We start from the raw sequence: 13962 nt of genomic DNA, 5'->3' as shown, positions 1-13962 counted from the left end.
GCAATTTTGTGACTAGAGTCTAAGGATCAACTATCAAATTCAAATCCCACCATGGCAGCAGAGGAAATTTAAATTCGATTAATAGATCAAATTAAAAATCTAGCCTCAGTAATAGTGATCATTAATAGTGAAAACTATTGTCCTGCAGTAAAAGCCCATCTGGTTCGCCAATAACCTTCAGGGCAGGAAAGTTGCTATTGTGAACTGGTCTGGCCTGATTCAGACGCACAACAATATGGTTGACTTAACTACCTTCTGAAACGATATAGTAAATTACTCAATTGTATCAAACTGCTAAAACAAAGGTAATGCTTGAACTGCAGCAGTTCAGCAAAACAACTCACCACTACTTTCTCCAAGGCAATAGATGCTGACATTGCTAGCAATACTCACATCTTATGTTGGAGGGTAATGAAGAAATTATTTGAAGTCCCTATGTCTTTGAAAAAAATGAAACGAGCTAAACCAATAGCATCCCTACAGTATAGGAGGAGGCCATTTGGTCCATCGAGTCTGCACCAACTCTCCGACAGAGCATCTTAGCCAGACTTTGCCTCCCTGCAACTCCATGTATTGACTAATTCACTAAACCTGCACATCTTTGGACAGTGTTGAAAGGTCAATCTCAATCTCATTTGGTGGGATTTTATGGCCACGCTTGCCCTGAAACCCCCCTCCTTTTGGGGAGCTGCCCCCTTTTTCTTTGTCCTGATGTAATTTGTTTGTTTACTTGGTTTGACCCGAAAGACACCCCCCCAACTTGCCCTGAAACCATGAAATCCCATCTGAGGTCAACGGACCTTTCCAGGGTCTACCCCTTGTCCGTTTCGATTCCCATGGTGGATGGGATGGTGAACTTCCAGCCATGGTCTGATTTTAATTCGTAGGGCACGATCTTATGGGGAAAAAAAAATTCTAAATGCTGAACGAGCGAGAAGGCCTAACTGGAATTTTAAAATGTCCATTTAAGTTTCTTGCATTTAGCATCCAAGATGAAGATGTCTTGGAGATGTGAAAAAATGATGGGAGAAAATTAATTTGGAATTGATACTGCCCTCCACTGTAGCACTGGAGGATTGAACAACTTGGAAGCAGCTCAATAGCATTAAAGATCAGCTTAACCAGAACGCCAAAAACAAGGTCATCCACTGTTGCTATGATTGGAAAGTTTGTAATACCATGGTCATCTATGCCACTCAACACAGCACTTAGACGATGACAAACAATTTTTACAGGGGGAGAGAGGGTGTGCAGTTGTCATGGTGTATTTAAGCTTGCATCTTTCAGATTTGCAAAATAATCTGTCTTACCAGTGAAGGCATAAGAACATTGAAGGCAGGAACATAAGAAAATAATGAATTTAAAGATGGAAGCATTATGGTTTTGAAAAAGCTATCTGAGATGGATGTGCCTCCTCAGTAATGGAGAAATTGTCTCTTTCTTTGGCAAGGGGGGTGACGACAGAACAGGAAATCATAAGCAGCAGAGTTGCATAATATCCTGAGGGGTCTTGACAGGATGGATGTGGAGAGGTTGTTTCCTTTTGTGGAATAATGTAGGACTAGGCCACTGTTTTAAAAATAAGGGATTGCCCATTTAAAATTGAGTCAATTTTTTTCCATTCAGAGAGTGGTGATGAGTATTTGTAACTTTTCCTGAAAAGGTCAAAGCTGAGATTTTGAATATTTTTCACTTGTCTTTGACTCCAATTCACTTGAGAAAAGGACCATCATCCCATTAGCTTACTTGATTACTGCTTATACTTGTGTATTAGAATTTAGTAATTTGTGTACTCCACATCCTTTTGCTTCTCCAAGTCCCTTGCTTCTTGTCATTAAGTGGATTACCTTGCATCCGACAATGAATTCTTAATATCAGTTTTGTCTCATCTTGCCCTTATCGACACAACTTTCTGCTTCCTACCCTAGCTAGATCAATGGAATAAACAGGAAGCTATTTTTGAGCTAAATATGCCCTGTTTAGACCAGATGACCTAAATTAATCTCATCCTACAAATAATGTTGAATTGTGAGATAAAATTGAGCTGTCAGTAACAGAGAAAAGTTGTTAATATTTTAAATTTGAATCCTATCTGAAATAAATCTTTGAGAAATCAATCACCAGTTTGTTAGAAAGACTTGAAAACAACATCGTCAGGATAAGGGCAGATAGTTCAAGTCAAATAGAGGACTATCTAACATAGCTGAGAAATTATGCAAGATGTACACATTCAGGATCTACAATGTGGTTCAAATATGATGAAACATCCATTCAAAACTAGGCTTTTAAAATACATTGAGGTCCTGAAACAAAAGAATAAAAACGCAAAACAAAATTCAATGGGTAAATTTAAATAGATTGTGAAAAATGTATGGTTTTACGTTATTTCCTTTGAACAGTTATTTTGTATATTAACAATTTTAGTTATGGAGAGGGATGAAGAGTAGATGCAAAATTTTTAAACACCTTTTGAGTGAATCTGTTGGTTCACCTCCTCTTCCCTTTAGTGAAGTTTCACTAACTGCTTATTTAAAAATATTTTAAGTTTATTTTTGGCAATTTATTAGAACATTCCTTATTTTTGTTTGTGGGACATGAGCATCGCTGGCTAGGCTAAAGCTTTTGCCCATTCTTATTTGCCCTAGAGATGGTAGTGGTGACCTGTTTTCTTGAACTGCTGCAGGGACACCAGCAGTGTTGTTAGGGAGGGAGTTCTAGGATTTTGATCCAGTGACAGTGAAGAAATGGTAATATATTTCCAAGTCAGGATGATGAGTGACTTGAAGGGAAATCTCCAGGTGCTGGTGTTCCTAAGTATTTGCTGTCCTTCTAGATGGTAGTGGTCGTGGGTTTGGAAATAGCTTGGAATTAGCTAGGGTGTAGAGAAAAATCAACTTATTACAGCATTGTTAGAGAGTTTGAAAGAGTTAGAATAAAATTTTAGAAGCATAGAACAAGAGTAAAAGATAGAATTTGAAGGTATGCTGGACATGGCTTGCAAGAAATCACCTCACTCCAGTGCCATCAAAGATGTATGATGTACAATCCAGCTTGAGAAACCCCTCAACTTCTAGATGTTTCTTTGGAAAAAGGCCTCCTTTCCAGATGTATCACAACTTAGTACGGCTCCTGCTGTAACCAAGACTGCAAGAAACAACAAAGGGTTGTGAACATTGCCCAGTCCATCGCAGCCTCCTATCCTTTGACTCTGTCTACATTTCCTGCTGCCTCGGAGAAGCAGCCAGCATAATTAATGACCCCCACGCACCCTGGACACTCTACCACCTTCTTCCATTGGGTAAAAGATACAAAAGTCTGAGGTCATATACCAACCAACTCAAGAACAACTGCTTCCCTGCTGAATAGACTTAGCTTTCCATAGGATTTTCAGTCACTTATTACAGTATTAATGCGAGCTACAACAAAAATAGAAAATGGCGAAAAACCCCAGCATATCTGACAGCAGCTGTGAAGAAAGAATAAAGCCAACATCGAGTCTGGATGACCATTCATCAGAGCTATGAGCAACAAAGGGACATCCAGGCCTGAAAGAATGCTCTACTCCCTCACAGGTGCAATCAGACCTGAGATTTTCCAGCATTATCTGCTTTAGTTTCAGATTCTAACATCCGATATTTTGCTTTTACATTAATGTAAGCCTACTTGTGACATTAATGAGGCCCTGCTGTACATGGTCCCGGTGGATGAGGCCCTGCTGTACCTGGCTCCTATGGATGAGGTCCTGCTGTACACGGCCCCGGTGGATGAGGGGGAGGCCCTGTTGTACCCGGCCCCGGTGGATGAGGGGGAGGCCCTGTTGTACCCGGCCCCGGTGGATGAGGGGGAAGCCCTGTTGTACCCGGCCCCGGTGGATGAGGGGGAGGCCCTGCTGTACCCGGCCGCGGCCCTGTCAGCCCCCGGGTCTCCCCCCAGCAGGAAGCGCCTCTGCACCCGCACAGAAGTGGCTGCCAGAGCGCAAAGAGCCGGCTCTGGATTGGCCACGGGAAGCCGGAGCAGCCAATTGGGCGGCGCGATGCATCGGGGTGACAATAAATGCAAGATGGCTCCTCATATAAATCCTCGCGCTGAGCGCCGCTTTCCTGTTCGCAAAAAAACCCGATTTTCCTCGGATTTTCACGCCGTCGGCTTCCCGGCCGGTGTCCCGAGGGCTAACCGGCACTCGCGCTTTACAAATCGTCCGCTTCGCCACCGCCGCTTCCCTCCCCCTCCCCCCTGCGGCTGTGGGCGATTAAAGCGTTTCTCCGACGGTGAGGCGATGAATTAAATCCCCTCCTCCTCCTCCTGCCCCCACTGTCCCGATTGAGAACGGTGCGGCCTTCCTCCCTCTCGGCGTTGGGCGAGCCTGGGGTCACCGCTGGCCGGTAAATGGTGGAATAGAGCCGCAAACACATCGCTCAACACACGCCAGAGCGGCGGATTTTAACGCCACAGGTTCTTCATGGCGGTATCGAGGTCGGTGATGTTTACACTTCCTCCCATTAAAATAAAACGCGAGGAGTGTAAGTTAGAAAAGGCCCGTTTATGTCGAGCCAGGAGGCGGGGAGAGGGTGGGAAGGAGATATTTTGAACGACGCAAGGGTCGCTTTTGGATGGCAAATAAATAAAGCTGCTCGAGTGCTGTGGGTGACCTCGACCTTTTTGAATGATTGTGAAACTTTTTTGTGTGTGTGTGCGCCTATTCCAAGTGTGGTTGTAAATCGCGCATCGTCGAGGCCTATCCCAGATTAGAGATGAAATGATGGCTGGGCCAGCGGAAGATATTTACTTTTTGTGTTCCAGTGAGTTAGAGTGGATTTTAAATTGCTGTCACTCGGAGGGAGTGTGAAGCCAATGTTGCCTTTATAAACCGGTGCTTGGGCAGAATAGATTCATTTGGTTGCATGTTTCAGCTGTCTTGCCATGTACTGAATCGTGGACAGCTTTGTTGGGCAAATATATTATATGCCATTCACAAGCTATGAAACGTTTAATAAGGCTTTGCTACTACTAACTATTTCAGTACTATTCGAAAGGTGATTACATATTTGGCCCATTTTAGTCCAACCTCTGATAAATACCTCTCAGATGCCGTCTTTCAAGGCAGAAAGCTCAAGGCACATCCTTCCGGGTAACCCCGAAACTTGGGCTCCCCTTGTATTTTGATGACCAGACTGGGACACCGTATTGAAGGGCCTGATGCAAAAAATGCTGTAAACAATCGGGTCAGGCCGCATCTGTGGAGAAAATTGACAAGCTGATGTTTCGGGTTGAACCCTTTGGTATTCTGGTGTGATCTGACCAGAGCACAATAGTTTGATCGTGACTTCCTTTTGATTTTATTCATTTGTTTTTCGGCTTTGTTGATTGTGACTCTGATTGAAGTGTTGAGTTAATGAAAATTCTTGATTTTTTTTCAACTTGAGCTTTACGTGTTTCATCATTCATGGAATACATATCGATAACAACTTGTACACTTATTGTGCCTTTAATATAACACTTGAGAAGCTCTTTTGGATGTTTTGTCAAATGAAATTTGACACTAAGTATCACTTGGATATTAGGGAAGTTGACTAGAAACTTGGATGAACAGGTCAGCTTTAAGAAGTAGCAGCAAAGGCAGATTTTCAGAAGATGAACTGCCAGAGGCAGAGACTGGCAATATTCCGTTCTGGTTTCCTCCCTCAATCCAAAGATGTGTGGGTTAAGTAGATTGTCTCTTAATGTCAGGGGGCCAAGCTAGGATAAACGCATGGGGTCATGGGGATAGGGCCTGGGTGAGATTGTGGTTGGTGCAGACTTGATGGGCCGAATAGCATTCTATGATTTTAATATTACTGAACCTTCAGAGCAGAATGAGGCCATTTGGCTCATCGAATCTGAGCTGACTCTGAAAGAGCATTCTACCTGGCCACTCCCTGCCTTATCCTGTAACCTTGCACGTGTTTTTTATTAAGAGTGCAATCCAACTTCCTTTTTAATACCTCGAACCTGACCCCGCCACCCTCTCAGGAAACTTGCTCCAAACTCCAACAACCCTTGGTTGAAAGAAAATCTCCATAGTTTTTACTCTTAACAATTATCTGTGCTTTCTAGCTCTTGACACTGTCTTGAGAGGGAACAATTTTTCACTATTTGCCCTATCCAGATTCCTAAGGATCTTGAATACCTCTATCGAGTCTCCTTTCAGTTGTCTTTTCTCCATGGGGAAAACAACTCCACCCTTTCCAAGCTATCCTCATAGCTAGAGTTCTTTATTTCTGAAACAATTCTTGTGAATCTCCTGTTTACCCTCTTCAATGTTTTCAGATCCATCCTCAAATATGGCACTCAGAACTGGATGTAGTACTCCAGGTGAGGCCTAACTAGTGTCTTTGTATATGTTCAACATGCCATGCCACCCTCAGTAACTGATGTACATGTACACAGATGTAAATAGGTGGTCCTAGTGTTTACATAGGACACGTGGCACATAAATAGGCTGTATGCCCCCATCCACCCCCCCCACCCTGGTGTTTACGTTCCATTTGCACCTCCTCTCATTTAAATCTACCATCATAACTATTAGTACTCTTCTCCTTCAAATGCCTGTCTAGCTTATCTCACTTAAAGACATCTATACAGTTTGCTTCAACTATGTCCTGTGGTGTAGGGTTATCACATGCTTATGATATTTTGTGCAAGGAAGTTCCTTCTCCGTTTCCTAAATGATGTATTGATGGCCTCTAGTTATGCTGTTCCCCACAGAAAGAAACATTCTCTGTTTGCACATGTGTGGTCTGTAGCTTGTCTCTGTCAATTATTACATCAAGATTCAGCCTCCCAGTTTACGAGAAGAGGGTTATGTCAGTATCTATAATGTGTAGTTTGTGGAGAGGGTGGAGACAAAGGTTTCCATATTCCATCTGATGTAAATATCTGCTGAACCAGTACTGGATGATAGACAATGAGTCTGACAATTTAGAGACAGTGATGAAGATAGCTGGTGCTTTAAAAGCCAAATGACATAAGCGTGCATGTGGGATCTGATGGTGTTTCCAGATGATGTCACCTTGGGGCAGCATGCAGATGACAAATAGGAAGGAGCTGAGGATAGATGCTTGGGACATATCAGAGTTAATGATGTGGGAACAAGATGAGAAGTTATCACAGATGATTTACTGGCTGTAATTTGATTGGAAGGAATGAAACCAAGTGAGTGCAGTCCCACGTAGCTGGATGATGTGGCAAGGAGTAGGAGGAGTCATAGTTATACAGTGCAGAAAAGACCCTTTAGCCCATCAAGTCTGCACCTACAATAACTACCATCAAAAGCATGCTAATCCCATTTTACTGCACTTGTGGCACAGAAGTTAGCACTGCCGCCAGTGATTGCTACACCCCCTGCCTCCGCCCCGCTGAGCCTTCTCTGAAGAAAACAATCCAAACCTATCCAGTCTCTCTTTCCAGCCCATGTTGCATCCCAGCCGATATCCTAGTGAACCACCTCTGTTTAAACTCTCCTCTTCCCCCGCTCCCCCCCCTCCTCAGCTATCACATCCTTCCCAACGTGAGGTGACCAGAATTGCACAGAGTACTCAAGCTGTGGCCTAAGCAATACTCTGTCCAACTCCAACTTTGCTTCCTTACTCCTATATTCTGTATTACTACTGATGAAAGCAGGTATCCTATATACCTTAATTATCCTATTCACATGTTCTGCTACCTTCAGGCATCTGTAAATAATTACTCCAAGTCCCCTCTGTTCCTCTGAGCTACCCAGTGTCCTGCCATTAATTAAATATCCCCTCTCCCTCATTCTTCGTAAGTGCAAGATGATGCACTTATCAGGATTAAATACCATCTGCCACTGTTTTGCCCTTCTGACCAACCCCCATTTTCAATTCTATCATTTGTGCATATAAACAATAAGAATCTCAGTGCTGATCCTTGTGGCACACTGCTGGACACCGGCCTCCAGATACTCAAACAGCCTTCTACCACTCTTTTTTTTAATATTCGCTCATGGGATGTAGGCAGTGCTGGCTGGGACAGCATTTTTTGCCCATTCCTGAGGGCATTTTAAGAGTCAACCGCATTGCTGTGGGCCTGGAGTCACATGTAGGTCAGACCGAGTAAGAATGGCAGATTTCCTTCTCTAACATACATTAATGAACCAGATGGGATTTTTATGACAATCAACAATGGTTTCATCGTCATCATTAGACCTTTGATTCCAGATTTTTATGTGCCATATTACTAAGGATGGTGTGGTCAGCTGTATTAAAGGTTGCAGACTGGTCGAGAAGGGTGAAGAGAGATACATTTATCACAGTTATGTATGGTGTTATTTGTGATTTCAGAACTGCTTTGGTACTGTGGTAGCAGCAAAACTGGTATGGAGAGATTGGAATTTCAGGAAAGATGGACTGGATTTGGAGGGTAGCAACATGTTTAACAGAGATAAAAGGGAATAAGCTAGTGTATAAGGAAAGTGTTTTTGTTTTTGAGATGAGGGGTGAGTGATGCTTGCAGATTTGAAGGTGAAAGGGACGGTACCTGAGGTGAGAGAACGCTTAACAATAACACGGAAGCAGAAAGTGAAGTTGAGTGGTCAGCAGCTTAGTGGGAATAGCCTCACGGAATCAGGAGGTGGATCTCAGGGATGAGATGAACTCAGCAAGCGCACAAGTGAAAAAAAGAGAGAAATTAAAGATTTGAGTTTGAGCCAGGAATCTTAAGAGGACATTTGGTTGGTGGGCTGGCTGAAGGTGGGGAAGCAATTGGTTGTATGATCAGAAACCTAGTGACAAATGCTGAGGCATATGATATTTAGAGAAATTCAGCTGAAGTGTTTCTCACGATTGGAACCACAAGATTCAGGCAATCGTAGTTAATGGAGAGCTAAAGCTGTACAGTTGAAATTTTGAAAAGCAGTTGCTTGTGAATTCGGGGTGTCACCAAGTTCTCCTTTTATTAAGCACATTATGCTTGTCATTCATCTGCTCACCTGCATATTTTGTTAACTTTATTTGAATACAGTTTTAGGCTGCTTTTTTCACCTCCATTTTCTTGCAAATTGTATTGAGTTTCTAATCATCATTCATCTAAATTAGAAACTATCATGGTCCCAGCATAGCTTTGTGGTGAGCCAACTTAACACCTTTCCTTCCTCACCCGCCTGCACCCATCACTCCCCAGATAAAATAACATAACTAACAAATTTTTTTTCCCCTTCAGCCAGTTAAGATTTTTTTCTGAATATCAAAAGCTTTGAACTGAATAGCTTTTCACGTAACATGATATTTAGAGAAATTCAGCTTAGGATGTCGCCTCTTATGAAAAAATGGATGTTAAAAAGATGAAGAACTGCAATTTTATGGGAATTTCTTAATACAGGTGTATACGTATGGGCTGGTGGAAAATGATGTGGAGGTGCATTGCTAAGTATAGATTTTCCTCTAATGCTAGATATGTTAGCTCTTTAAGGTGCTTTTTTTTCAGTACTTAAATCTTGAAACTACAGTGAAGTTCCAAATCATGTCTACATTCAAATAATGTTTTGCATTTTTGTCTTTTTATTAGTAGTGGCTTTTTTTTAACTGTTCAAAATCAGATGGAAACTCTTAACTTTAATAATACATTGATCTCCAACTTAAATTTTAAAACAACAAAAGAAAATCGGATGATGTGCCTTTAATCTTGCCATCTGCTGGAACTGAAGTACTGGGGAAGGGGATGATAAAGGATTTCTATGAACATGCTGCCATATGAATTTGACCAGGAGTAGACCATTCAATCTCTCAGCCCTGCTTTGCCACCAGATAATTGCTGATCTGGCTGTGGCTTCTGCTTTCCTGATTATCCTATATACCTTTTGACTCCTTTGTCAGCCAAGAATCTATCTAACTTAGTCTTAAATAGTCAATGATCCTACCTCCATTGCTCTCTGGGGTAAACAAATTCCACGGAGGAATGACCCTTTTCAAGAAATTAATTCTCCTCATCTCCATCTTAAATGGGTGACCTCTTATTTTTAACCTGTTCTAGTCTTTCACACGAGCAACATCCTTTCAGCATCCAGCCTGTCAGATCCCTTCAGAATCTTATGTTTCAACGAGATCACCTTCTATTCTGTCAACCCGTTCTTCATAATACAATTCCATAATCTCAGGAATCAGTTAAGTGAACCTTCGATACATTGCTTTCAATGCAGCTATATCCTTCCTTAAATAAGAAGACCAAAGCAGTACTCCAAATATGATCTTAATGATGCCCTGTACAACTGTGGCAAAACATCCCTACTTTTATATCCAATTTCCCTTGCAATAAATGCCAACATTCCATTTGCCTTCCTAGTTGCTTGTACCTCTGTTCTGCAGTCTGCCTCCATTTAAATAATATGCTGGTTTTCCTTTGCTTCTTGCCAAAGTGGACAAATTCACTTTTTCCAATATTGTGCTGCATCTGCCAAATTTTTGCCCACGCATTTAACCTATCCACGTCCCTTTATAGATTTCTTACATCCTCTTTACGACTTAATCTGCTACCCTTGGTGTCATCAGTAAATTTAGCAACCATTCATTCAATCCCTTCACCCAAGTCATTGACAATAGATGGCCCCAACACTGATCCATGTGACACTCTATTTGTTACACCCTCCCATCCTGAAAATGATCCATCTATACTTATTCTGTTTACTGTTTGCTAACCAATCCTCTATCCAAGCTAATGGATAGCCCTCTGGCATGAGCTTTTACTTATTGTGCTATCTGGCCAAATGTCTTTTGGAAATCCAAGTCCATCAACAAGTTTCCCTTTATCTATGTTGCTTGTTACTACTTTAAAGAACTCTAATAAACTAAACACTTTTTTTCCTTTCATAAAACCCTATTGACATTGGTTGATTGCATCGGTGCTCTGCTATGACCTCCCTCATAATGTGAGAGGTCACACAACATCAGGTTATAGTCCAGCAGGTTTATTTGAAATCACAAGCTTTTGGAGCGCTGCTCCTTTGTCAGTCTCCCTTATAATAGTTTCCAGCGTTTTTCCTATGATGAGACTAACTGGCCTGTAGTTTCCAGGTTTTTGATTTGGAGGAGTTAGATTTGATATTTTCCAAGCTGATGGGACATTTTTTAGGATGTTTTTAATTTTCCAAAATTCCCACAATGTGTCTCCTATTTCAGCAGCCACTTTAAGGACCCTGAGATGAAGTCCATCAGGACCTGGGTAATTATCAGCCTCAAGTTCTAATAATTTTCTTAGTACCCTTTCCCTGATGATTGTAATAGTTACAAGTTCCCCTCTCCCTCTCCCCACTTGATTTTCAAGTATTTCTAGGATGTTGTTTGATCCCTACAAAAGTAAAGACAAATATCTTTTCAATGCAACCATTTCCTGAGTTCCATTAATCTGCCATATTCATTCTTCCTCGAAGACCAATGTGTACTTAAATATCTGTAAAAACTCTATTTCTTTTATGTCTCTGGCCAGCTTTCTCTTGTACTCTTGCTCAATTTCTCGCTCAAATTTTTAGTCGTGTTTTTCTGACCTGTCACTAATGTTCACAGGGCTGTGTGCCTTTTCTTTTAATTTGATGCTATCTTTAACTAGTGTAGTTAGTTACAAATTATGCTAACTTCTCCTGGAGTCTGTCTGTCTTGCTGGAATCTGGGTTTGCTGCATGTTATGAAATATCTCTTTAAATGTCTCCCATTGTATCTCTACTGACCTATTCCTTCATAGAATCATAGAACAATAGATGCCCTTTGGCCCTCAATGTTGTGCCGAGCTGTGTCCAAATCCAAGATCAAGCTATCCCACTCCCTGTCGTTCTGATGTGCTTCATGTGCCTGTCCAATAACTGCTTGAAAGTTCCTAAAGTGTCCGACTCCACTATCACATAGGCAGTGCATTCCATACTCCAACCACACTGAGTGAAGAATCTACCTCGGACATCCCTCCTATACCTCCCACCATGAACCTTATAGTTATGTCCCCTAGTAACAGCTACATCCACTTGAGGAATTAGTCTCTGCACGTCCACTCTATCTATCCCCCTCATCATCTTGTAAACCTCTATTAAGTTGCCTCAAGCCCCAGCTCCCTCAACCTTTCCTCATAAGACCTACTCTTCAAACCAGGCAGCATCCTGGTAAATCTCCTCTGCACACTCTCCAATGCTTCCACATCCTGTTTGTAGTGAGGTGACCAGAACTGAACACAATATTCTAAATGTGGTCTCACCAACATCCGGTATAGTTGCAGCATAACTCCACGGCTCTTAAACTTAAACCCCCTGTTAATAAATGCTAACACACTGTAAGCCTACTTCACGGCTCTATCCACTTGAGTGGCAACCTTCAGAGATCTGTGGATATGAACCCCAAGATCTCTCTGTTCCTCCACATTCCTCAGAACGCTGCCGTTGACTCTGATCTGCATTCAAGTTTGTTCTACCAAAATGAGTCCACCTTCCAAGTTTGTTCTACCAAAATGAGTCCACCTTCCAAGTTTACTTTAGCCAGTTCATACCCTTTATTTCAGTTTTAAATACCAGTCTTATGCCCATTCTCTTTCCCTTGAACTGAAATGCAATCGTTTCATGATCACTACTACTACTAGGAAGCTTGTCTCATTGCAATTACTAGGTTTAGAATTGTCTGCTCCCTGGTTCGCTTTAGAACGTGCTGGTCTAAGAAACTGCACTCAACTTGTAGGTTATTTTGTTAGTCTGATTTGTCCAAACTGTATGTCTATTCAAATCACTCGTGATTGTTGCCCTCCCTTTCTCACAAACCCCCGTTATTTCTTCATGTAACTCTTGTCCTATCGTATAATTTCTGTTAGGGGACTCTCACAGGTGATTTCTTACCTTTGCTATTTCTTACCTCTACCTAACTGATTCTACATCTTGATCTTTAGAACTAAGGTCATCTCATTATTATCCTAATTAACAGAGCTAACCACCTAGCTTTCTGTCCTTCCAATGTGTCATGCCCTTAAATATACTGGTTTCAACCTTAGTCGTCTTGAAGCCATGTCTCTGTAATAGCTAGCAGATCATACATTTGTATTTCTATTTGAACATTTCTATTTGAACTGATGCATCTGTTTTGTTATGCATGCTACATACTTTCAGATACAGAGACTTTGGTTCTGTTCTTTTATTATTTATGCAACTTCTGGCCTTATCTCCTGGCATATGTTTAAGTTTATGTACTCTGTCCCTTCCTGCCACATTCTACAATCATTGCCCATGTTGCTATCTTACTATCTTCCCTCACTCAATCCAGTGCCCCTTTCTATTTAGTTTAAAGCCCTCTCTATCAGCCTAATTATACAGCTTGCCAGAACACTGGTCCCAGCATGTTACAGGCAAAGCCCATCCCAACAATACAGCTCCCACTTCCCCGTATCCCATGAATGTAAATCTGTTTCTTTCACACAAAGCTTTGAACCACACATTCAACTGTCTAGTCTTACTTGCCCTATGACAATTTGCTTAACAGTGAGGTAATAACCCAGTGATTATTACCTTTTGAGGTTCTGCTTTTTAATTTGGCCCCTAGCTACTCGTGCTCCCTAATCCTGTACCATTGTGGCATGGTCAGTTTGCTCATTCACCCTGCGGTCCTTGTGTGTAAGCTACACGAACCTCAAACCTGCTGGACAATTGCAAAGGCTGAGGCTTCGCTGCTTCTACCTTCTTAGTCTCCATACCTATCTCACACTCAGTCTCACCTTCCTGTCCCTGACCATCAACCAACTCTGATCTATAATATTAGACCCTCACAATTTGCATTTTAAAGAAATACCCTATATTTGTATGGAGTCTTTTGTTTCCTTGACCACCCAGAAGTTATTTCTAAAGTGTAGTCACCATTTAATGGAAAAATGTGGTCAACTGAGGACTACAAATCCCAATAACAGCAAATTAGACAAATTACAAAATAATCTGTTTGGTATTATTGGTTGAGA

The 13962-nt window shown here is 41.7% G+C and overlaps 2 protein-coding genes across 3 annotated transcripts in view; one reads left to right on the top strand and one right to left on the bottom strand.

The window, feature by feature from the left end:
* LOC145354567 (protein CC2D2B-like) overlaps positions 1–3951 on the bottom strand; it is a 272448-nt gene extending 268497 nt beyond the window's left edge. Inside the window, exons 1-2 of the mRNA XM_080206030.1 lie at positions 3722–3951; positions 3010–3144 (exon numbers count right to left, since the gene is read on the bottom strand). The gene's annotated coding sequence lies outside the window, so the exon portion shown is untranslated. The remainder of the gene's footprint in view (positions 1–3009; positions 3145–3721) is intronic.
* Positions 3952–4069: 118 nt separating this feature from the next.
* Positions 4070–13962, top strand: part of btaf1 (BTAF1 RNA polymerase II, B-TFIID transcription factor-associated) — a 91777-nt gene continuing 81884 nt past the window's right edge. For both annotated transcript variants that reach the window (XM_080205578.1, XM_080205577.1), the window contains exon 1: positions 4070–4473. In XM_080205578.1, coding sequence (XP_080061704.1) covers positions 4460–4473 — 14 coding nt within the window. In that variant the 5' untranslated portion in view covers positions 4070–4459. The remainder of the gene's footprint in view (positions 4474–13962) is intronic.

Source organism: Carcharhinus amblyrhynchos, chromosome 17 (genome assembly GCF_965287045.1).
Source record: "Carcharhinus amblyrhynchos chromosome 17, sCarAmb.v2.hapA, whole genome shotgun sequence".
NCBI classification, from domain to species: domain Eukaryota; kingdom Metazoa; phylum Chordata; class Chondrichthyes; order Carcharhiniformes; family Carcharhinidae; genus Carcharhinus; species Carcharhinus amblyrhynchos.
Note: the sequence above shows the minus strand (reverse complement) of the source record. Positions and strands in the feature narration are given on the sequence as shown.